The following is a 23,745-nucleotide window of genomic DNA, read 5'->3' as shown; positions in this document are numbered from 1 at the left end:
TTCAATCCTTGTCCTTAGAAGCATGTAGATTTTTATTTTGTCAGCAAATATTTATTGCCAACTGTATTCCAAGTATAACTTTAGTTGTTTTACATACATAGTTTTATGTGGTCTTACATTTGTTAGTCACCTGTGTTTTCTGTGTTTTCTTACACTAGATTGCTTTGTTAAGGACATCCATAATCCTAATAACTGCTCTTTTGCTCTCTAAAGATGTCTTTTTTTCCCCTCAAAGATAACATTTTTTTAGGTTGGTTGTGGGACTAGAATTCAGTGCCTTTGCACTGTCCTTTAGCCTCTTTGTGCTCAGGTTTAGTGCTCTACCACTTGAGCCATAGCACTACTTCCAGTTTTTGAGTGGTTAGTTGGAGATAAGAGTCTCACGAAGACTTTTCTGCCCAGGCTGGCTTCAAACCACAATCCTCAGATATCTCAGCTCCGAGTTAGTAGGATTACAGACCAGAGCCATCAGTGCCCAACTAGCCCTCAAAAATATCTTTATTATTATTACTTTTTTTGTTGATCGTGGGGCCTGAACTCTGGGCCTGGGTGCTGTCCCTCAGCTCTTCAGTTTAAGGCTAGCGCTCTACCACTTGAGCCACAGTGCCACTTTTGGCGTTTTCTGCTGATGCGGTGCTAAGGAATAGAACCCAGGGCCTCAGGCTTGCAAGGCAAGTATTCTACCACTAAGCCACCTTCCCAGCCCCTATCTTTATTATCTTTTAGCTTTGTATATTTGTAGTCAGTTGAGGTAAAGGAGAAGGCAATAAGCTGAGAAACAGTTTGCCAATGTGTAAATGGTTTTATTATGATGTGGAGGTTAGAGAGGAGAGAATAATTATTATGTCTGGGTTAGGAGAGTGAGGAAGTGATCTTGATGTGTGGTACTGAAGCTAATGGTGGATATATTACCAGAGGAGTAACAGTATTTCACTATTTGGGGAATCATGAATAGCTGCTTGTCACTGAAGTCTTACAGGTAGCCATTTGAGAGGAATGTGTTATTTTTTGAAAAGGAAGGCAAGTTAAACAGTATAGGAATTTTGCTAAAATTGTAGAATACAAAGTTCTATGCGACTCTTGAGTTTGGGCTTTAATAGATATATGGTTTTTAATTTAGAAAGTCTTCTGTATAAGTTATTCCAATTATACACCTTACAACAGTTTTTTTCTCATCCATTTTCTTTTTCTTTTTCTTTTTTTAAAATACAGTAGCAGCTATCTAGATCCATTGTAGATTTCTTGGATTTTCTTGTAAAATGTAATAGTGTCAACTTTGGCAAATTATTTAAACTCTGTTCCTTTGTATACAAAAGAGGAAAATTACCTTCCTCAAAGGGTTAGGGAAAAAATTAGAAAAAAATTACAAACCTTCCTAATATGATACTTTGGATATAGTAGTTTCTCTTTTTTCATTGTTACTATAAGGGTTATGTCCACTGGGGAGTTAGAGCTTATTGCCTTTTCCTTTACTCTCTCCCAGTTTTTCCTTCCTATCCTCACCCACAAGTTATATAATTCATTTTCAACATAGTGTTTATGTGTATATCTCTGTTGCATTTGTTCATCATTTGTCCCTCCATTTCTGGTATAGTAGTTTCTTTTTTAAAAAATTTCTTTATTGAGATTAAGTGATTACATAAACTTCACAATATTGTAGGATAGTGATACTTAGCTAAAGTCACAAACAGTTTAACCTTCACAAGGTGAATTGTCATTATCATGGTCTATAAAGCTTCTGAACTCTACAAACTTGGACAATACAAGTATTTCTTCCAAAAGGTGATAGGTACATTTCTTTCCTTTTGCTTAGTTTAAGCTGTTACCTCTTTCTTAAATTGACTATTGTTGGCATTCTCAGTTTTCACTCTTCTCTTGAACCTGTCGTTGTGTTATAGAAAGATTCCTGTGGAAGTATAGAATTAGGAAACAGGAAAACCATTTTCTAATATTGGAATAATCTAAGATTTGATGCTGTTGGTTCAATTGGCAGTTGGTATTGGAGCATAAAAGCTAGAGGCAAAGAACATCATTAGTTCTAAACTTGTGAATTCCTCAGTGTATGGATCTTTATTAATTACATAGTAGAATTGATTCTTTCCAATACTACATAAGGAGACAATTTGCAAGTAATTTTGCATAATGAATTACTAAATATGGAATGCTTTTCATATTACAGCTAATCATTTATAGTATAGTTTGAGTATCTGTAATCTGAAAATCCAACATGATTCAGCATCCAAAAAATTTTTTTATTTTTTTAAGGCATATTGGATTTCAGGTTAGGGATACTCTGTAAAGTCTGTACAATACTCCAAATCCAAAAAACTCTGAAACCAGAGGCATTTCTAGATCTAAGCATTTTAGATAGGGATATTCTTGAAAAACTTAGTGAAAGTGAATTAATTATAACTCTAGTCCTTCCTGTCCTTTCCTTTATCTTTTAAATCTTGTGATTAATCTCATATTTATTTGGGTCTGTGGCACTCTGGCTTTTGACCTCTGGATCACTATAGACTTTACACTCTGTATTCCCTTAAATGTGTTCTTTTGTTTCTTTCTAGATAACATGGTTAGAAGGCCATTCCTTGGCACAGACAGTGTTTACGTGCCTTTATATCCATAATCCAGATTTTATAGAAGATCCTGCCATGAAAGCTTTTGCTCTGGGAATCTTGAAAATCTGTGACATTGCAAGGGAAAAAGTTAATAAAGCTGCGGTTTTTGAAGAGGTAAGATTATGTTAATAAAGGAATTCTTGAAATTTGTTGACTACCTTTTTCATTGTGATGTACTCACTCATTTTGTGATATCTATATTTTTGAATACAATATCATCCAGTTTTTGCTTTTTTGTTTTTCTGGTGCTAAGGGCTTTAAACTGGTAAACAGGTGCTCTACCTCTTGTTGTTTTGTTTTGTTTTTTGTTTTGGGTTCAGTCACGGGGCCTGAACTCTGGGCCTGGGCACTGTCCCTCAGCTCTTCAGCTCAAGGCTAGCGCTCTACCTTGAATTGGAAGTGATTTTTTGATGTTGTTGTTTTGTTTTGTTTTTTGTTTTGGGTTCAGTCACGGGGCCTGAACTCGTGCTCTACCTCTTGAGGCATGCTTCCAACCCTAAGGTCAGGTCTTCAGAATTATGCAATTGCCAGGTATGGTGGCATTGTATCTATTGAGCTGAGGGAGGAGGATCAAAGTTCAAGATCAGTGGGAGCTACATTGCTGGTGTGGCATGTGCCTGTGAGTCCTGGCTGCTGGGAGGCTAAAGCAAAAGGGCCAGTCTCAAAAAAATACTGGCTGAAAGTATCTAGTTCTATTCAGGTTCTGTATTGTTACACTTGCAAATAAATGAAACTAAATTATATTTGGATATTGTGTATATATTGTGTATATTAGTGTGAGAAAATTTATTTTGCTGTAAATAATCTAGGACATAAAAATGTAGTTCATATTTTATCTATAAAACCTTTTTAAGCCGGGCGCCAGTGGCTCGTGCCTGTAATCCTAGCTACTCAGGAGGCTGAGATCTGAGGATTGTGGTTCTAAGCCAGCACAGCCAGGAAGGTCTGTGTGACTTTTTTTTTTTTTAATTTTAATTTTTTTATTTTTTCTGTTAGTCGTAGGGCCTGGGTTCTATCCTTGAGCTCTTCATCTCAATGCTGGTGCTCTACCATTTGATCCACAGTGCCACTTCCAGCTTTTTCTGCTTATGTGGTACTAAGGAGTCGAACCCAGGGCCTTATGCATGCGAGGCAAGCACTCTACCACTGAGCCACCTTCCTAGCCTGCCATCTGTGAGACTCTTATCTCCAATAAACTACCAGAAAGCCGGAAGTGACGCTGTGGCTCAAGTGGTAGAGCGCTAGCCTTGAGTTGAAGAGCTGAGGGACAGCGCCCAGGCCTAGAGTTCAAGCCCCACAGCCAACTAAAAAAATAAATATATATAACTTTTTAAACTGACAGTATTTAATCTTTTTTTTTTTTTTTTTGGTCCGGTAGTGGGGCCTGAACTCTGGGCCTGCGCGCTGTCCCTCAGCTCTTCAGCTCAAGGCTAGTGCTCTCTCACTTGAGCCACATCACCACTTCTGGCTTATTTGCTTTTTGCTTATGTGGTGCTAAGGAATCGAACCCAGGGCCTCATGCATGCAAGGCAAGCGCTCTACCACTGAGCCACCTTCCCAGCCCCGACAGTATTTAATCTTAGCAAAGATACAGTACATTGGCACTTTACTGTTTTTGCTTGTAGAAATGCATAGATACAGCTGTTTGGGGAAGAATTTTACAACATATATAGGTATATACATATATATGACAAATGTGGAAACTTTGTGCCTACATATGTTAATCAAGAGATTGTAATGGTGAACAATGCCGTCATTGGTGTTAGAGGTTAAGTAAATTATAGATAGTTTATTAAACATAATGACTGTATGAGGAGATACTTCTTTTTTTTTTCTTTCAGTCATGGTGCTTGAACTCTGGGCCTGAGCTCTGTCCCTCAGCTCTTCAGTTCAAGGCAAGTGCTCTACCACTTGAGCCACAGTGCCACTTCTGGTTTTTTGATAGTTTATTGGAGATAAGAGTCTCACAGACTTCCCTCCCCAAGCTGGCTTTGAGCTGCGATCAGGTGTGAGCCACTGGCGCCCGGCAAGGAGCTATTTCTTGAAAGATAAAGAAGTCCAGCTACTTAGGAGGTAGAGATGGTTTAAGGCTACCTTGGGCAAAAATCATGATAGGTTGGCCTGCATTTCAGTAAATTAGTTCAGTGTGATGCTGCATTCCTTGGGCAAAACAAAAGATAGTTGGCCCGCATCTCAGTAAATTAGCTGAGTGTGATGCTGCATTCCTGTACTCCAGCTTACAAGGGAGGCATATGTACTTAGGAGCATCTTTGTCTAAAACTGGCTGTGGCCAAAAACTAGAGATCTTATCTGAAAAATAATTAAAGCGAAGAAAGGCTGGGAGTGGATTGCAAGTGGTACAGTATTTGCCTAGCAAGTGTGAAGCCCTGAATTGAAACTAAAGTTACTACTCCCCTCTAAAAAAAAGAAATTGAAAAGCAGGACATATTATAGCTAACTTCATAAGCAGAAAAGTGGAAAGCACTATACCAAAGGTTTGCCCTCTCGATGTAAAGTTTTTTTTCTATGCATTGAATTTTGCTGATTGTTCTTGATTCATTTAAAAATTAGAAAACAGAATCCTGGCGCTGGTGGCTCATGTCTGTAATCCTAGCTACTCAGGAGGCTGAGCTCTAAGGATTGAGGTTCACAGCAAGCCGGGGCAGGAAAGTTTGTGAGACTCTTATCTCCAATAAGCCACTTAGAAAACTGGAAGTGGCTCTGTGGCTCAAGTGGTAGAGCACTAGCCTTGAGCTGAAGAGCTGAGGGACAGACAGTCTTCAGACCATAGTTTCAAACTCCATGACTGATCAAAAAAATAAAAAAAAAATTAGAAAACAGTTGGTTGCTGGTAGCTCACATCTGTAATCCTAGTTTCCCAGGAGGCTGAGATCTGAGGATCTTGGTTTGAGGCCAGCCCAGTCAGGAACGTATGAAACTGTTATCGCCAGTTAATCACTAGAAAACTGAAAGTGGATCTGTGGCTCAGAAGTGGTAGAGAGGTAGCCTTGAGCAAAAAAGTTCAGGGACCGCTCCAGGCCCCGCATTCAAGTCCCATGATCGACAAAATAAACAAAACAAAATAAATACAATATTAATTTTCCTTGTAAAAATCCTTAAGAAATCTAATAATTATTAAGTAATGAATCCATTTTTTTATTCTTAATTTTTCTTTGTTATTATCCTTAAGCAGTTGTACAAAAGGTTTTCAATTAAAGATATTTAATTCCTATCATAAAAATGTTCCATCAAGTAAAAAAAATTGTTAAAGCTGTGCAGTTATTTTTGTTATTATAAAGTTGATGTACACAGGGGTTATATATTGTATTAAGAGTATATTATTGCTGGGCGCCCGTGTCTCATGCTTGTAATCCTAGCTACTCAGGAGGCTAAGATCTGAGGATCACAGTTCAAAGCCAGCTGGGGCAGGAAAGTCCATGAGACTCTTATCTCCAATAAACCAGTATAAAATTGAAAGTGGAGCTGTGGCTCAAGCAGTAGAGCACTCGCCTTGAGCTGAAGAGTGCAGAGACAGCACCCAGGCCCAGAGTTCAAGCCTCACGACCAACCAAAACAAACAAAAAGAGTATATTGTTTTAGGGCTGGGAATGTGCTTAGTGGTAGAGTGTTTGCCTAGCATGCATGAAGTCCTGGGTTGATTCCTTAGAACCACATACATAGAAAGAGCCAGAAGTGACACTGTGGCTTATAGTGGTAGAATGCGTTAGCTTTGAACAAAAGAAGCTCAGGGACAGTGCCCAGGCCCTGAGCAAGCCCCAGGACTGGCAAAAAAGAAAAAAAAAAGTATATTGTTTGTTGGGGCAATGTCAGCATTCATTTTTTTTTTTTTGGGGGGGGGGGTCAGTCATGGAGCCTGAACTCGGCCTGGGTGCTGTCCCTTAGCTCTTCAGCTCAAGGCTTAGTAAGTACTCTACTACTTGAGCTACAGCACCACTTCTGGCTTTTTTTGCTTATATGGTGATGGGGAAGCAAACCCAGGGCCACATGCATGCAGGGCAAGCACTCTACCATTGAGCCACCTTCCCAGCCCTCATTCTTTCATTTTTTAAATTTCGTGCTGGTCTTGGGGCTTGAATTGAGGCCTTTGTGGAGCTGTTGACTTTTTTTTTTCCCCCTTGGGGTAGTACTCTTCCACTTGAGTCACACTTCTGCTTTTTGAGATTTGTTTTTTTCTAGTTTTCCTAGCAGTTTTAATTGCATCATGAGGTTATTTACTTGAGCTGTTTCTATTTTATGTGTGCACTTAGGGCTATGAACTTTCCCCTCAGCACTGCTTTTGCTGTATCCCAGAGGTTCCGTTCTGATGTGTTTTCATTTTCATTGAATTGTAAGAACTTTTTAATTTCTTCTCTGACCTAGATGTTATTCAGCCTTCATGTATTTGAGTGATTTCTGCAATATATTTTGTTGTTGAGAACTAGTTGATTTAATTGTGGTCAAATAGGATGCAAGGAATTATGCCAATCCTTTTGTATTTGCTTACGTTCTTTGTGAGTACTTTAACTACCTATTTTGGAGAATGTTCCATGGGCTGCTAGGAATAATGTGAATTGGTTCCTTGTTGGGTGGAATTCTGTCTGGCAAGACCATTTGGGTTATAGAGGCTTCTTTGCTTATCTTTTGTTTGTTTGACCTGTCCTTTGGTGAGAGCAGGGTATTAAAAATTTCTCACCATTATTGTGTTTGAGTCTATCTTGTTCTGCAAGTATTTGTTTAACATATTTAGGTGCTCCATTGGTGCATAGATATTGGCCACTGATTTCCTCTTCTTAGATTTTTCTCTTTATTAATATGCAATGACCTTCCTTGTCTTTTTGTTCTGATTTTATTGAGAAGTCTATTTTATCAGATATTAAAATGTCTATTCCTACCTTCTTTCAAAGTGCATTTGCATGGAAGATCTTTTTTTTAATCCCTTCACTCGGAGTTTGTTTTTATCTTTTACTGTGTCATGGATCTCTTGGAGACAAATGGATGGATCCTGTTTTTGGATTGTTTATATTTAGGGTTATTAGAGATGTGATATGTTTCCTGCCATTTTCTTGATTTATTGTATTTTTGTTTCTTTCCTTTTCCTGTGCTTACTAAATTAAGCTTCTAGTGATTTTTTTTCCGGATATTTGTCCTTGACTTTGATTGTTTTCTTCAGATTGTGTTTCTCCCTTTAATGTTCTATGTAATGCTAGTTTAGTGTTCATTAATTCCTCTAATTTTTGTCATGAAAAGTTTTGGTTTCACCCTGAAATGTAAATGATAGCTTCTCTGGGTATACCAGTTTTGGTTGGCAGTTGTTGATCTTCAGGGCTTGGATTATTCCATTCCAGGCTCTCCCTGTGTTGAAGGTTTGTGTGGAGAGATCTATAGTGATTCCGATTTTCTTTGTAATATAGCTCCTTCTTTGATTTTATAGCATTTACAATCAATTCCTTTCTATTCAAGTCTAATGTTTTTAGTATGATGTGTCTAGATGTGTTTCTTCTTGGATCCTGTCTATTAGGTGTTCTATATTCTTCTGTTAGATCTGTGAGATTTTTTTTTTTTCTTTTAAGATTGGGGAAGTTTTCTTTTACTTTTTTACTCAATATGTTTTCCATCCCTTTACTATTCTTTGCCCTCATTGATCCCAGTTATGTGTAGATTTCTTGGTGGAGTCTGCCATTTCTTGGATTTCCCTTTGGTAGGTTCTGAGTATTTTTTTCATACCTTTGACTCTTTGTTTTAGTTCCCCTGTTGATTTTTTAAAATTTTCTTTCTTTCTTTTTTTTATGTTAATGTGATACCAGGAATCGAACTCATGGCCTCATGCATGCTAGGGAAGCACTCTACCACTAAGCCACATTTCTATGCTCTACCTCCTCTGTTTGATCCTCTACCCCTGATATTCTATATTCATTTCACTTATTCTATTACCTATGGCTTCCACTGTAGTTTACATGCAGACATTGTACTTTTTATACTTCTGAGATCAATTCTCATAGAATTAATGCCATTTTTTAATGACATGCATAGCATGTCCATTTTTACCTCCATTTCTTTTTGGGCGTCCTGGATTTTCTTTGTTATTTGTTCTTGGTGCTCTTGCATTTGTTTTTGCATCTCCTCTTTTATTTTAATGGCCAATTCTGCCATCAGTTCTTTAATGCTTTTGCCCACCATCCATTCTTCACTCTCAGTGGGGTCCTTCTCTGGATTGTTGTTGGCTTTGGATTTGATTTGTTTTCTTGATTGTTTATGAATCTTGTAATCTTTCCTTGTGATTTATGCATTTGGATTCAGGGATTGTCAGGGCTGTGGCCCGACTGTAGCCTGTTCGCACTTTACAGGTAGTAGCCTTCGCTTAGCCTGGGCTAGCTCGCATTGGGTGAACTAACCTACACTGGGTCCCCGGCCCAGCAAGCACCTTTGCGCACCCGGCGCCAGGTTAGCTGAAAGGAGCTCGGTCCATTCTTCAGTGGGGTCTGAGGAGACTAGCTTCAGGTCTTCCTGATGGGCATGCTTTGGTAAGGGCGGGCTCCCACGGGTGTGTGGGACCCTGTTTGCACTCTGGCCGTGGAGTGGCCCACACCCTTCAGGTGCCAGTGTTCGGCTGGTGGCTTGTGCAGGTGTGGCCCCACGCTCCGCGGCTTCGGGAGAGGAGTTGATGCTCTTCTGGACCTGTGTGCTGTGTGTGGAGAGACTAGCTTGGGATTCCGGTTGGCCGTGCACTTCGGAAGGGGTGGCCGCCTATGGCCCATAAAATTGTTTTTGTATTGTTTTAAAAGGGGCCCGGTTTCTCTGCCGATAGTCCTGGAGTCCGGGTCAGCCACGGAGCTGGAGGTTCTCTGGGCCCCTTTGTGTGCCGTCTGGATCCAGCGCCGTGGGAGCTGCGTCGGAGCGCTGTGCTCCACTGTCGGTCCTGGACTCCTTGGCTGCAGCCAGGCCGGTGCTGGATGGGGGAATGGGCGACGAATCTTGGCAACTTTTCATCCTTATGTGTACAAGCTAGGAGTTCTTTTTAGTTCCTGTGGTTCTGTGCTTGTTCATCTATTGGTTGTTGTTGATATTTTGCGGAAAAGTGTCTCTGGTTAGAGAGGAGTGGGCAATTCCCTATTGTTTCGCCGCCATCGTCTTCCCCTCAGTAATGCATTCTTAGTCATTATTTAATCATCTAATTGTTTTCTTTTTTTGTCGGTTGTGGACCTGAACTCTGGGCCTGGGCTCTGTCCCTCAGCTCAAGGCTAGCACTCTACCACTTGAGCCACCGCACCACTTCTGGCTTTTTCTGCTTATGTGGTGCTGAAGAATCGAACCCAGGGCCTCATGCATGCAAGGCAAGCGCGCTACCACTGAGCCACCTTCCCAGCCCAATCATCTAATTGTTTTAAAAGATTTTTTTTTTGTCTGTTGTGGGGCTTGAACTCTTGGTCTGAACAGAATTTTTTCCACCTCATAGTCTAATTCAGGTGAGGTTTTTTCTATGTATCCTTCCTAGGTCAATTTCCTCTAGTTCTGTGGCATTTAATTTTTGGTTATACTGGAGTTTGAACTCAGGGTCTCATACTTGCTAGGCAGTCATTCTACCACTGGAGCCATGCTGTCAACTAGACGTTGGTTGGTTTTGTTTGTTTGGTTTTCTCAAATAGGGTCCTATGTTTTTGCTCCTACTGTCCTGGATCTCAGTACTCCTATTTACATTTTCTGCACAGCTGAGATGATAGGCATATGCCACCAGTTGCAACTTTTATTGGCAATAGGTTCTCATGGATTTTTTTTCCCCAGGCTGGCCTGTAACCAAGATCCTCCTAATGTCTGCCTTTTGAGTAGTTAGGATTGCAGACATGAGCTACCACATTTCCTGACTAATTTCAAAGCTTTTTAGTATCAACTGCATTGTTGAAGTTCAAATATACATCTGTAATGCTGTTTCATTCACAGGCTTCTAGACTCAAGCAAAGACATTCTTGATTGAAATCTTCACTTGTTAATCAGACAAATTGCAAATGCTAGTATAACCAAAGTTGTTCACTTTTACCCAAGCCAGTTTCTTCCAAAATGGTAATATCTTTTGTAACTTGCTGGAACTGAAAACCTGTGCTTGATCTTCTAGTTTACCTTACATTCATATTCAACTCTGTCACTTAAATATATCCTGATTTCAGTAAATTCTTATCCCCCTTCCATTCTCTCACATAAAATATCCACATCACTGTGAAATCCTGAATGGATTGTTTGATACAATCAGGACCTTGTTTGTCTGTATTCACTGCTAACTTTTTTCTTATTCCCATAAAGCTTCTAGAATGATCCTTTATTTGCAGCAGTGTGTTTATATGCCTCCTCTGCTCTCAGTTCATCAGTGACTTAGATTAAATTCTTTTTTCTGAGGCTTGTTATCCAGAACCTGTGATAGTCTCTTAGATTCTTCACAAATAGAACTTCACAGCATTTCTTTTATTTTAGCTCTGCATAGTTTTTATTTTTTAATTTTTTTTTATTGTGGAAATACCATACAGAGGAGTTACATGGGCAAGATAATGAGTACATTTTTTATCAAGCATTGTTGCCTCCTCCTTTGTTTCCCTTTCTTATCCCTTCCCATTCCCCCATCTCCCCCCCTCCCCACCCCCCCTGCCATCTCATTGCAGTGGGTCCATCTGTATCTCTATTTAAATGATTTGTTTTTTCCTTTCCCCTCCACAAATTATACCAACATCAAATACAGTGAAAGCAGGGGTTATATCATGGGGGAGAGATAGTTTTTATTTAAAAAAATATTTTAGAAAGTTAGGAAGAAAAATGTAGATTTTTCTCCTAAAAAATTGGGAAACCTCTGGGCAGGTGGTTCACACCTATAATCCTAGCTACTCAGGAGGCTGTCCAGCCTGGGTAGAAAAGTCTCCATGAGACTCTTATCTCCAATAAGCCACTCAAAAACCAGAGTCACACTGTGGCTCAAGTGGTAGTGCGCTAGCCTTGAGCACAAAAGAGGCTCAGGGACAGCGCCCAGGCCCTGAGTTCAAGCCCTACAACAGAAAAAAACCCCCACAAAACTCGGGAAACCTTAGTGGCTCTCTATTCCCTCATGGCCATTATATGTTTACATAGGGATGACTTTCTTTAAATGAAGTGTGCATTCTTCAATTTCCCTACTTTCCAGTGAATTTTGTAGCCAGTACTTAGTAAAAGATGTTAGATTTATATGATCTGAAGAGAAAATAGAGTATACCGAAGAGGACAACTTGCTTTTTGCATGCACATATATGTGCAAAATGCAGATTACATACAGTATATGTGATAATATCTGTATTTTTAAAAATATAACTTTATTGTATTAAGATGTTGTACAGAGTAGGTACCATTCATGTCAGGTAATATGTACATTTCTTTGTTGGACAACATCACCTCTTCCTCACCCTGCTTTAAGTTGCATAGTTTATTTTCTACATAGTGTATACCAAATTCTGTGTATTTTATTGTTTTGTTTTGCAGGTATTGAGATCTAAACGCAGGCCTTGTGCTTGCTCAGTAGTGCTTTACCTATCATTTGAGCCACATCTCTAGTCCTGCTTTTTGCTGGTTATTTTGGAGTCTGAGTCTCATTGACTTTTTTGCTTTCACTGCATTCAAACCACAATCCTTCAATGTCAATCCTTCGAGTGGATTACAGGCATGAACTTCAGCATCTGGCGCCTCGTACCTTGTACATTTTAAAAGAATATTATTTTAGGATGAGATCAGAGTAGAGTACAAGGAATGTGAGTAAAGAGGCAGTGAAGCTGGAGATGGACCCTGAAACTACAGGATTCAGTGCCTTAGACGCTATAGTTACTATTTAAATTGAAAGCATTTTGAATGAGCAAATGGTACAATCCGACTTATTTTGAAACAATACTTGTACATCGTAGCTGAATAAATGAAGTCAGGACAGGTGGGAAGGTAGAGGACTTGTGCAGAGGTACAGAAATTACAAGAATAAGAAATGGTGGTGACATAGAAATAACTAAGAAAAACTGAAAAGTGGTTAGGTTGAATGTGAAAGTACATGAATGTACATGAACAAATGTACATACAGCATTTTCTAATGGATGTGTTAGGAGATGTAGGGAATTAAGGAATGGAGGCCTACTCCTAGAAAGTGGACAACAAGGGTTCTTTTCAGATATATAAAATTTGAGTATCCTTTCTGAGATTCAAGTAGAGATAAGGTATGAACTTTACCTAAAGGAAAAGCTTATAGCTTTGTAACAATTTGAGATCTTTCAAAGACTAGGCATATGATTCATACAGTAACACTGAATTCTGTGAGAACAGGCACATGGACATGTTGGGCTATTTCATTCATTTCCTTTGTCTGTAAAATTTGGTATATGACATGAATTTGATGCTCACTTTTTTTTTGTTACAGTCCAGAAATTTTGTTATTATAGGTCTGACTACTCTAATTACTTATTACATTATAGTAGGTTTTGGTCTACATTTTTATAGAAATTATAACATGGCAGAAAAATGCCTTTAATAGAGTTTATAGCTTGTTAAATCAGCCAAATGATATTTATTTTCTTGAAAGTGAATTCAGCAAATCCCATAGCTTGGTTGTGACTCATTAGTGAAATAATTTAAGAAATGTTTTTATGTCTGGGATCCAGGTATGGATCATTTTTTTTTTCTTTATGTGGTCAGGCTATAAAAAGTGGTTTTGCCACCACTTTGCATAAGTATATTTGCAAAGGCTTAACTTTTGTAGCCTAATGGTGTAAGTAGTAATTTAATAGTTTTTTAAAGAAATGTTATGTAATTCTTACAACTCTTATCATCAAACTCTTCACCTGTAAATGAGAATATTTTGTGTGAAGTAACTGTTCTGTAATATGTTTCATAAACATTAACCTTTTTTCAGCTCAACCAATTAAATGTAGATATAGTTAAATTACCTAAAGCAGCTGACAGGGCAGAGACAGCATTATGATATGGTGTTTTAAGTGTATTCCTATAAGAAAAGCTTGGAGGTATGATAGCAATGTTTAGATACTTTAAATGCCTTCCATGTCTGCTTTCCTATTACCTAACAATTTTGTAAGAAATATACAGATTTTGGTACAATTGACTAAAAATTCCTATTTTGTATAGGAAGATTTTCAGTCAATGACGTATGGATTTAAAATGGCTAACAATGTGACAGATCTTCGAGTTACAGGTAGGACTATTTATAGTGATAATTCAGTTTTAGCTTGGGGTGTGTGTGTGTGTGTGTGTGTACATGCATGTGTGTTAGCTTGGTGTGTGTGTGTGTACATGTGCGTGTGTGCATGGGCCTGTCCTTGGGCTTGAACTCAGGGCTTTGCTGCTTTCCTTGAGCTTTGTTGCTTAGTGCTAGAATGCTACCACTTGAGCTACAGCTTCATTTACCCCCTTTTTTGGGTAGTTAATTGGAGATCAGAGTCTCTACAGACTTTCTTATCCTAGCTGGTTTCAAATTGCAATCCTCAGATCTCAACCACCTAAGTCTAGCATCAAAGGTGTGAGCCACCAGCACCTGTCTCAGTTCTAACTTTTGGTTTGCTTCTTTTGTAAACTTACTGTTTCTCATTGTTGTAGGCATGCTAAAAGATGTGGAGGATGATATGCAAAGAAGAGTAAAGGTTTGTTTCTCTATCTTTGGTTTAGGGTTTAGTATGCTTCTAAATGTCAAATTAATTTCACTTACAAATAACTAATATAGATAACTCAGAGAACTTAAGTGAAGCTTACTTACGGTAATGTATGTACATACTGAGGATTAGAACCCACATCTGCTGCCAGATTATCTTGTGGTAATGCCTTGGACCTTTTGTCCAAGTAGAGACATTTGTTTCTTTTCTATGAACTGTCTTTTTTATGGTGACTTTGAGGACTATCAAAGGAATTTGTGTTAAATTAATGTCTTTGTGTTTTGTTTTTCTGTCCCTAAGTTGTGTCAGTCCTTGTGCATTAACTCTTGGGGCTTGGGTGCTTTCTCAGAGCTTTTGTGCCCAAAGTTAGTGCTCTGCCACTTTGAGGAACAAAGTGCACACACCATTTTTTCCCCTCCCAATTATTTTTCCTAATAGAATTTTGTGTATACTCAATAAATTAGTGCTTCCTTCCTTGTATGTTTATAATCTAATCCTTCTTTGAATTATATTTGTTTTAATATACCTTTTTTTAAATTTTAGAGTACTCGAAGTCGCCAAGGAGAAGAAAGAGATCCAGAAGTTGAACTAGAAGTAATTGAACTTATTTTCTGGTAGATAATATCTGAGAAGTCTACCTCTTAGTGTTGTAGTTTTATGAACTGCGTTATAATTTATGGAAGCCCTTTTTAAGGTATTTCTTACAACTTGGACATTGCAAGGGATTTTATTTCCCTTGTATGTCTTTTTATAGAATAATAATACAGCTCTTTCAAATACATGATTTTAGAATTCTTCAGTATTTCTTTGAGGTAGGCATGAAAAAATTATTCTTTACAGATGATGACTTGAAACTTGGTAAATCTCAAGAACTTCCTTGCCAGGTGCTGGTGGCTCATGCCTGTAATCCTAGCTACTCAGGAGACAGATCCGTGGATCACAGTTCAAAGCCAGCCCAAGCAGGAAAGTCTGTGAGACTTTATCTTCAATTAACCACCAGAAAACAGGAAGTATAGCTGTGACTCTAAGTGTTAGAGGGCTTGCCTTGAGCAAAAACTCAGGGATAGTGCCCAGGCTCCCAGTTCAAGTCCTATAACCAACAAAAAAAAATAAAATAAAAACCTGTTTATGGAGATCCTAACTTTTTTATTGTGCTTATAGAATTTTTTAAGCAATCCTTTTAGAATTGCTAATTAAATCCTCTTTTGATATGAAAATGTAATGTTTGACTTTGGAGAAAAAAGTCAACCTCATAGGATATAGCAACAGTTTTTTGTTTTTTTGGGGGGAGGGGTCCGGTCCTGGGGCTTGAACTCTGGGCCTGGGCGCTGTCCTTCAGCTCTTCAACTCAAGGCTAGTGCTCTACCACTTGAGCCACAGCGCCACTTCTGGCTTTTTTTCTTTTTGCTTATGTGGTGCTGGGGAATGGAACCCAGGGCCTCATGCATGCAAGGCAAGCGCTCTACCACTGAGCCACCTTCCCAGCCCCGACATAGCAACATTTTTGTTTCAAAAGAATAGGCTTTGTTTTATTATATTTTCTTTAACTCATTTTTCAGTCATTTAAAAATCTCATTGAAGGAGTATTCTGTTGTAAGTCATTAACATTGAGATTTAGAAAATAAAATATTTTAAAATGAGATGACTTTGACAGGCTTTGCCTGTTTTAGCTTTTAATTCTCTCTTGCTTTTTTTTTTTTTAGCACCAGCAATGTTTAGCTGTCTTCAGCAGAGTGAAATTTACTCGGGTGTTACTAACAGTGCTTATAGCATTTACTAAGAAAGAGGTAAGAACATTTACTATAATTTATCTGTCAGTGATTTTTGGTTGGAACTTTGTATTGAAGCACTTCTGAGACTTTTCTAATAAAGTATTCCTCCAAGTATATATTACCCAACATTTGGAATATTTATGCTGGAGTAACTCTAATGATATGCTTTGGAGGTCACTTGAATTTTACATTCTAACACGTAATATAGTGTGTCTGTTGTTGATATAAATCACTTTGTGGCTTGTTACATTTCGTATTGTAAGGAAGAAAGTAAAAAATGAGAATTTTATATAGGTTTTTTTCCCTTTAGGTAAATGTTGGTTTGCATAGAACAAAAAACAAGCTCTAGATGGTGAATGTATTTCTTTTGTTATGTTTGCATTAATATAAGTCAATAGTTTATATGTGGAAAACCAGGCATTTCTAACTTCTACATGTCTGTCTTTTCTTTTCTTGACTCTTCCACCCCAATGACTTAGTTTTGTGGCAAATTTTCCCTTGGTTGCATCTCTGGCTTTTATTTTAAAAAGTAACACTAGTACAATAAGCCAGAATTTTTTTTTTTTCTTTTTTTCTTTCTTGGTAATACCAGAGATTGAACTCAGAGCCTACTGCTTGCTAGAAAAAGCACTTTATAGCGTGAGCCCCTTCTCTGTTCTTGCCCCTCTTTTTCAAATAGGATCTTCTGCTAACTTTGCTCAGGTAGCTGTGAGTAGCTGTGATCCTATTTTTTGTTTGTTTTGGTTTTGGTTTTTTGGTGCTCCTCCTGGGGCTTAGACCTGTCACTTGAACTCAGGGCCTGGGTGCTGTTCCTGAGCTTCTTTGTTCAAGGCTAGTGCTCTACCATCTGAGCTAAAGCTCCACTGCAGCTTTTTTGGGGGGTGGGTAGGAGGGGGAGGTAGTTAATTGTAGATAAGGATTTCATGGACTTTCCTGCCCAGGTTGGCTGGAAACCATGATCCCAGCTCCTGAGTAGCTAGAATTATAGGAATGGATCACCTGCATTTGGCTGGATCCTGTTTGTTTGTTTGTTTTTTCAATCCTGTAAGACATAGATTTGAGATAAAGCTTTTTTATTTTATTAGGATCTGGGCATCCTACATTAGGTGAATAATTTGTGAAAACCAGTATCATTGCAGTAAGCATTTAATTTCATTACTGTTTATAGGATTTTCCTATTTAATGTATCTTTCACTGAAGAATATGTAAAAATGTTTATGGTGATTTTTTTGCTAGACCAGTGCTGTTACAGAAGCTCAGAAATTGATGGTTCAAGCAGCAGATCTTCTGTCTGCCATTCATAATTCATTACATCATGGCATCCAAGCCCAGAATGACACTACAAAAGGAGGTAATTGTCCATTTTGTTCCATTCCTTTTTTGTTCCTCACTCTAAATTATTAGGTTTGTTATGAAATTTTACCTAACCTCAGTTACTCTGAACCCTGGAATGTTTTTAGAACCTCTTTGTTAAGTTTATTTGGAACAACTTTGTAAATTCGTTCTTGGTAGAAAGTAGGATTCTAAAACTTGGCCATATTCTATATCTTATTTGGAATGTATGTATATACTCTTGTCTTGTATTCATGTTTTGATGTTAGCAATAATTTCTTTTTGAATCATCTCACCTTCCTATTCCTTTGAGAAATTACCTAAATTACATTCAATCCTGACTCTACTAATTAGGCCTAGACATTGCTTTTCTGTTCTTATTGAACTTATATGTGGCTCTGTCATAACATTGCATTGTAATTATTTTTGTGTTTGACTTCCCACATGATTTTGAGTCCTTCTCTTCCAAGAGTTAGGTAGCGGACCAATCTATAGGTAATATGGGTTAGGAAATCAGTATTCTCTAGTAATTGTACAGCATTTGTATTATTCGTGAGCATTTCTTTTTTTCCCCCAGAGGGGGAAAAAATCTTTATGAGGTTGAATGACAAGTTGGTATTTTATAACCATGGAACATTTAAAAAGAAAAGAAAGGATTGTATGTCTTGCAGCCTGCAGTTTATGTTAAAGAGGGAGATAAAAATCACAACTCTCACTTTGTAATCTAGTACAGGCTACTTTTATGAAAACTACTGTGACTACAGCATAATAATTTGTTGGTTTATGTCAAAGGATATTAAATTTGCATTGCAGAAGTATGCCACATTTTACAGATTTTGATATTTCTTTTTTTTTTCTTAAGTTCTCAGCAGCCTTTATTTACATTTTATTATGAGGCAAAGGCAAGATCAGTCACATATCTGACATGGGAAGAGAATTTCAGGGTTACTAGAAATAATTATTCAGAAAATTAAAGTTGGGGATGTAAAATGTTAGCATACTAATTAAAAACATCCATTAAGAAAAGGATGAGAGGCCTGGGAGTGTAGCTTAGAAGTAGAGCGCTTGCCTGGCGTGCGTGAAACCTTAGGTTTGATTCTTCAGTACCACATAAACAGAAAAAACTGGCATTGTGGCTCAAGTGGTAGCGTGCTAGCCTTGAGCAAAAGAAGCTCAGGGACAATGCCAAGGCTCTGAGTTCAAACCCCAGGACTGGCAAATAAATAGATAATAAATAAATAAATAAATAAATAAATAAATAAATAAATGGGTCACAAACCTGGGGAGGAGAGAAGGAATCAATCATTTCCCAGTGCTGAGGCCTTCTGTAGTGTGCCTGGCTGCCAGCATCACCTTTATGCAGCCAAAGAGCAGGCAGGCAGTCTCTGTTCTGCTTTTCAGGCAGCCTAAGCTTCCAGAGCTAAGAGGGCAGATCCAGGTTCCTAACTCAGGTTCCTGGAGGCAGCAGAGAAAGGACCTTGCCTCTCTACTTGGACTGTTGGACTGTTCACCTGACTCCCTCCCACCAATTCCAATAATGTGGAGAATCAAGGAAGGAAAATGTACTTGCAGATTTAGAAGTTGGGCCCTCAAATCTGACAGCTGCAGAGTCCTAGTTGGCTGCCCTTTTCTGTGTCTGCAGTCAGCCCCACTGATTATCTGAAGAGAATAATTTTCAAAGGCTCATTAATAGCTATATCTTATAGTTTGTTGTGGTTCAACACAGTCTTAAAAATTTCCCTGTGCATATATTTTTCTGCTTGTATACTGATAAGCCTCAGAAAAATTGGTTTTGTAAAATTAACTTGAATAAACTTCAGATAAAAAGTTACCTTATTCCTAAGGTAACTTGTTTATTCCTAAACAAGTGAAATTATAAATTTAGAGAATCTTATTATTTTTCTAAGACTTTTTTTTTTTTTTTTTTGTCAGTCGTGGGCCTTGAACTCTGGGCCTGAGCGCTGTCCCTCACTCAGCTCTTCAGCTCAAGGCTAGCGCTCTACTACTTGAGCTACAGTGCCACTTCCGGTTTTCTGGTGGTTTATTGGAGATAAGAGTTTCATGGACTTTCCTGCCGGGCTGGCTTTGAACTGCGATCCTCAGATCTCAGCCTCTTGAGTAGCTAGGATTATAGGCATGAGCCATCAGCGCCTGGCTTTTTGAAGACTTTTAAGCCTAGTTTACTTTCAATTATTTCCTAGCAATTAAAAGAAAAAAGTTAAGTAGGTAGATTAAAAACCTAGATAAGGGGCTGGGAAGGTGGCTCAGTGGTAGAGGGCTTGCCTTGCATGCCTGAGGCCCTGGGTTCAATTCCTCAGCACCACATAAGCAAAAAGAAAAAAGGCCGGAAGTGGCGCTGTGGATCAAGTGGTAGAGGGCTACCCTTGAGCTGAAGAGCTGAGGGACAGTGCCCAGGCCCAGAGTTCAGGCCCCACTGCTGCCCCCCACCCCCCCCAAAAAAAGAAAAACCTAGATAAAACTGTGTGCCAGTGGCTCATGCTTGTAATCCTTGCTACTCAGGATTATTCTACAGCTCACCCTGTAATTCTAGGTATTCCAAATCTGAGGATCAAGATTTAAAGTCAACCTGGGCCAGAAAGTCTATGACACTTTATCTCCAATTAACCACTAAAAAGCTAGAAGTGGAACTATAGGTCAAAGGTAGAGCACCAGCCTTGAGTGCAAAAGCTAAAGGACAGCCCAGAATTTTTTTTAAAAAAGTTTTTAATGACATTCTAATTTATATTTTGAGAAGAATAAGGAAAAAACAGCAATACAGATTATTTTCCTCTGAGATTACCTTCACCGTAGTATAACTTCAACTACTGACAAAATGGTTGTGGAGAACATGAAAGCATTGGTTAAAAGCTGCTCATTAAAAAGATATGCATGGTGTAGGACTTAATGGTGTTGAGGGAGAGAATAGGAAGAATTAAACTAGATCCAGAAATTACTTACTGGTGGATTTATTCGATGAATGTTAATCTTTTTATGCAGATAAAGAGGTAGGAGAACAGATAGATATGAGATAGGAGGGCAGTTTAGAACTGAGTGGGAATTTTGTTTTAACATGATGGTTTACAGCAGGCCACTAGTAAATATTTGGCTGTGGAAAATTGATGTAAGAACTGATTTTGGAGTCGTTTTCATATTTAGTACATACTGAAATTGAAAGGATGGATGTGATTGCTGGATTCAGAAATTTTGGTTATATCTTTGTTGAACAAGCAAGGGAAAAAATACATAGAAGCAGATAATTGCTCTTTGCCTTTCTGTAATCTGTCTTTTTTTTTGGTCATGGGGCTTGAACCCTGGGCCTGGGCGCTGTCCTTCAGCTCTTTTTTTTTTTTTTTTTTTTTTTTTTTTAAATTTAATTTAATTTTATTTGTGAACATACTGTACAGAGGGGTTACAATTACATGGGCAGGATAATGCATACATTTCTTACCAAGCATTGCAGCCTCCTCCTTTTTTACCCTTCACCTCCCTTCCCAGCCTCCCCCCTCCCCCCCCAATCCCAATCTTTCTCCCCCCCCCCCCCCTCCCCCCCCAATCCCAATCTTTCTCCCCCCCCCCCCCCCCAACCCCCGTCCTTCAGCTCAAGGGTAGGGCTCTACCACTTGGGCCACAGCACCACTTCCAATTTTCTGGTGGCTAATTGGAGATAAGAGTCTGGCTTTGAACTACGATCCTCAGATCTCAGCCTTCTGAGTAGTTAGGATTATAGGCATGAGCCACTGGGACCTGGCTGTCTTTACTTTTAATATGTCTTTTAAATTTTTAGTCAGTCCTTTAACATTCACATCATCTTTCCAAGTAAGACATTGGAGCTTCACAGCTTTATGTGGTGATGCCTGCTTATGCCATAAATCTTCTCACTAAAGTGGCAGGAAGATTTTGAATTCCTGGGAGCTACCTAGTGAGATTCTATGTCAAAAGAAACAAAACACAAAAATCTACTAGGATTTCCCAGGTCTTACTTGTCCTATGTTCTATCATAATTACCTATTTGGTTTAGTTTATAGATTTTGAGCTTCTTTAGCTGTTGCTAGTGGAAATTAAAAATTTAAATTTATAGCCTCATAGTGACAGATGTTTTGGTGTATATTTTCAAGTCTGATATGTTAAGATAACCTATCTTTTTTTTTTTTTTTTTTTTTTTTTTGGTCGTGGGGCTTGAACTTTGGGCCTGGGCGCTGTCCCTAAGCTCTTCAGCTCAAGGCTAGTACTCTACTTGACCCATAGCGCCACTTCTGCCTTTTTCTGCTTATGTGGTGTTGAGGAATCAAACCCAGGGCCTCATGCATGCAAGGCAAGCACTGTACCTCTAAGCTACCTTCCCAGCCCCAGCCAATCATTTTTTTGAAAAATGAAAAGTGTGTAATTGAAGTAGATGTTTGTGATAAAGGTGGCAACCATTAAGGAAGAATTAGAAAAAAGTAATGTTGGAAAATTAAACAGCTGCGCTTATTTTTTGAAACTCAATACAATGAAGTCATTTTTTTAAGATTACATAACTGATGTAGAGGAAAAGGCTAGGTAAAGGAGATTAGAGCAAAATTTTAGAGACTAGAAAAGACAGTGACTAAGCTATCATCACATAATGGGTAGGCAAAGCCAGTGACAACCAACTTGTTCTCTGTTTGCAGACCAGCAGAACTTTGAATTAAAATTCATAATCACTTCTTCTGTGCTGTACATTCTCAGTTTAGATTTCAAGTTGAAAAAGACATGGCTTGTAGCTTTGTACTAATGTAAGACTTGTGATGAGGGGGGCACCAGTGGCTCATGCTTCTAATCTATTTATAAGCTACTAAGGAGGCTGAGATCTGAGGATCTGAAATTTGCCAGCCCAGGCAGACAGACAAATCCTCGAAACTTCTTATCTGTAAGTAACCACCAAAAAGCTAGAACTGGAGGCATGGCTTGACTAGTAGAGCACCAACTATAAGCAAAAAGGCTTACCCTGGTAGGGTGGGGAGGGAACAGAAACAGGGAGAAAGGTTGTTCACCCTTGGATCTATGGTAATATTGTCTTTGAAACATGGATTTCTATAATTATCTCTCAGTACCATATCCTTGCAAGACTTCTCTAGGGGCTGATATTCTGTGTTATTCTGGGTCATTATGTAGTTACATTTGAATTGATTCCATTATTTGGTAATTGAGAGGAAAGAGGGCTACAGTAGTATGTTCCCATTTTACCTTTCTTAAATTCTTATGGTTTCACGTAGCATTTCCACTTGAGATTTTATCTGTCCTGTATTACCACATTCTTGGCTTGGAGTTCATTTTTAGGTAGACTCCCCCTCCCATCTCCACAATTACCATTATGTAAGTAGAAAATACTATTTGGAAGTTAGTAAATCTGTTCATCTCATTTTTTAAAAATATGTGTGTGTGCATGTGTCTATATATGTGCATATGAGTGTATATATAAATTATAAAGTGAAAATTGGTTTTTAGGACTGAGATTGGAATTGAGGCCTTTGAAACTGGTATTTTTCACTTCATATTTAATAGCATTTGCAGTTTAAAATTTAGAGAAACTTTAAAAATCTTACCTTTTTCTTTTTTTTGTTTAGATCATCCAATTATGATGGGTTTTGAGCCCCTTGTGAACCAGAGGCTACTTCCACCCACCTTCCCTCGATACGCAAAAATAATTAAAAGAGAAGAAATGGTTAACTATTTTGCAAGACTAATAGATAGAATAAAAACTGTATGTGAGGTTGTGAACTTAACAAATTTACATTGTATCCTGGTAGGTATAAATCTATGGTTAAATATATCTTTGGTTTGATTGCAGAATGATTTATCATTTCTTAGAGATTGGCCAGCCCAAGAATAAATCCTACTGCATCTTTTTTTCTAATAGCTAGAAAATACCATACAATTTTTTTTTTTTTTGGTCGGTTTTGTAGCTTGAAATCTGGGCCTGGGCACCGTCCTCAGCTCTTCAGCTCAAGGCAAGCTGCTTTACCTCTTGAGCCACAGCACCACTTTGGCTTTTCTAGTGGTTAATTGGAGATAAGAATCTCACAGACTTTCCTGCCTGGGCAAGCTTTGAACCGTGATCCTTAGATCTCAGCTTCCTGAGTAGTTAGGATTACAGGCGTGTGCCACCGGTGCCCAGCTTATACATACATATATTTTTTAAGAAGCTAGAGTTTAGAGATTGGGTGGTTCATTTGGATTTTAAGAATAAGATTTGAACTCTGTTTTGTCTTCAAGAACTTTTGTATGAATGAGAGAAAATCTCTGTGTGTGGATGTGTGTGTGTATATGTGTGTGTGTGTGTGCGCGCGCATGTATGTATGTATTTATATCCCCATGTCATTGTGTTTCTGAAGCCTCTTTTGGTTGCAGTTGCCA

General features: G+C 38.4%; 1 protein-coding gene across 2 annotated transcripts in view; it reads left to right on the top strand.

The window, feature by feature from the left end:
• Window positions 1–23,745, top strand: part of Naa35 (N-alpha-acetyltransferase 35, NatC auxiliary subunit) — a 69,515-nt gene that overhangs the window by 20,893 nt on the left and 24,877 nt on the right. For both annotated transcript variants that reach the window (XM_042671077.1, XM_042671078.1), the window contains 7 exons: window positions 2,565–2,732; window positions 13,746–13,812; window positions 14,214–14,257; window positions 14,810–14,860; window positions 15,970–16,053; window positions 17,275–17,389; window positions 22,956–23,134. In XM_042671077.1, the coding sequence (XP_042527011.1) occupies window positions 2,565–2,732; window positions 13,746–13,812; window positions 14,214–14,257; window positions 14,810–14,860; window positions 15,970–16,053; window positions 17,275–17,389; window positions 22,956–23,134 (708 nt within the window). The remainder of the gene's footprint in view (window positions 1–2,564; window positions 2,733–13,745; window positions 13,813–14,213; window positions 14,258–14,809; window positions 14,861–15,969; window positions 16,054–17,274; window positions 17,390–22,955; window positions 23,135–23,745) is intronic.

This window comes from Dipodomys spectabilis, unplaced genomic scaffold (assembly GCF_019054845.1).
Source record: "Dipodomys spectabilis isolate Male_0828 unplaced genomic scaffold, ASM1905484v1 ptg000597l, whole genome shotgun sequence".
In the NCBI taxonomy this organism is placed as follows: domain Eukaryota; kingdom Metazoa; phylum Chordata; class Mammalia; order Rodentia; family Heteromyidae; genus Dipodomys; species Dipodomys spectabilis.
This window is presented reverse-complemented; position numbering and strand designations above follow the sequence as displayed.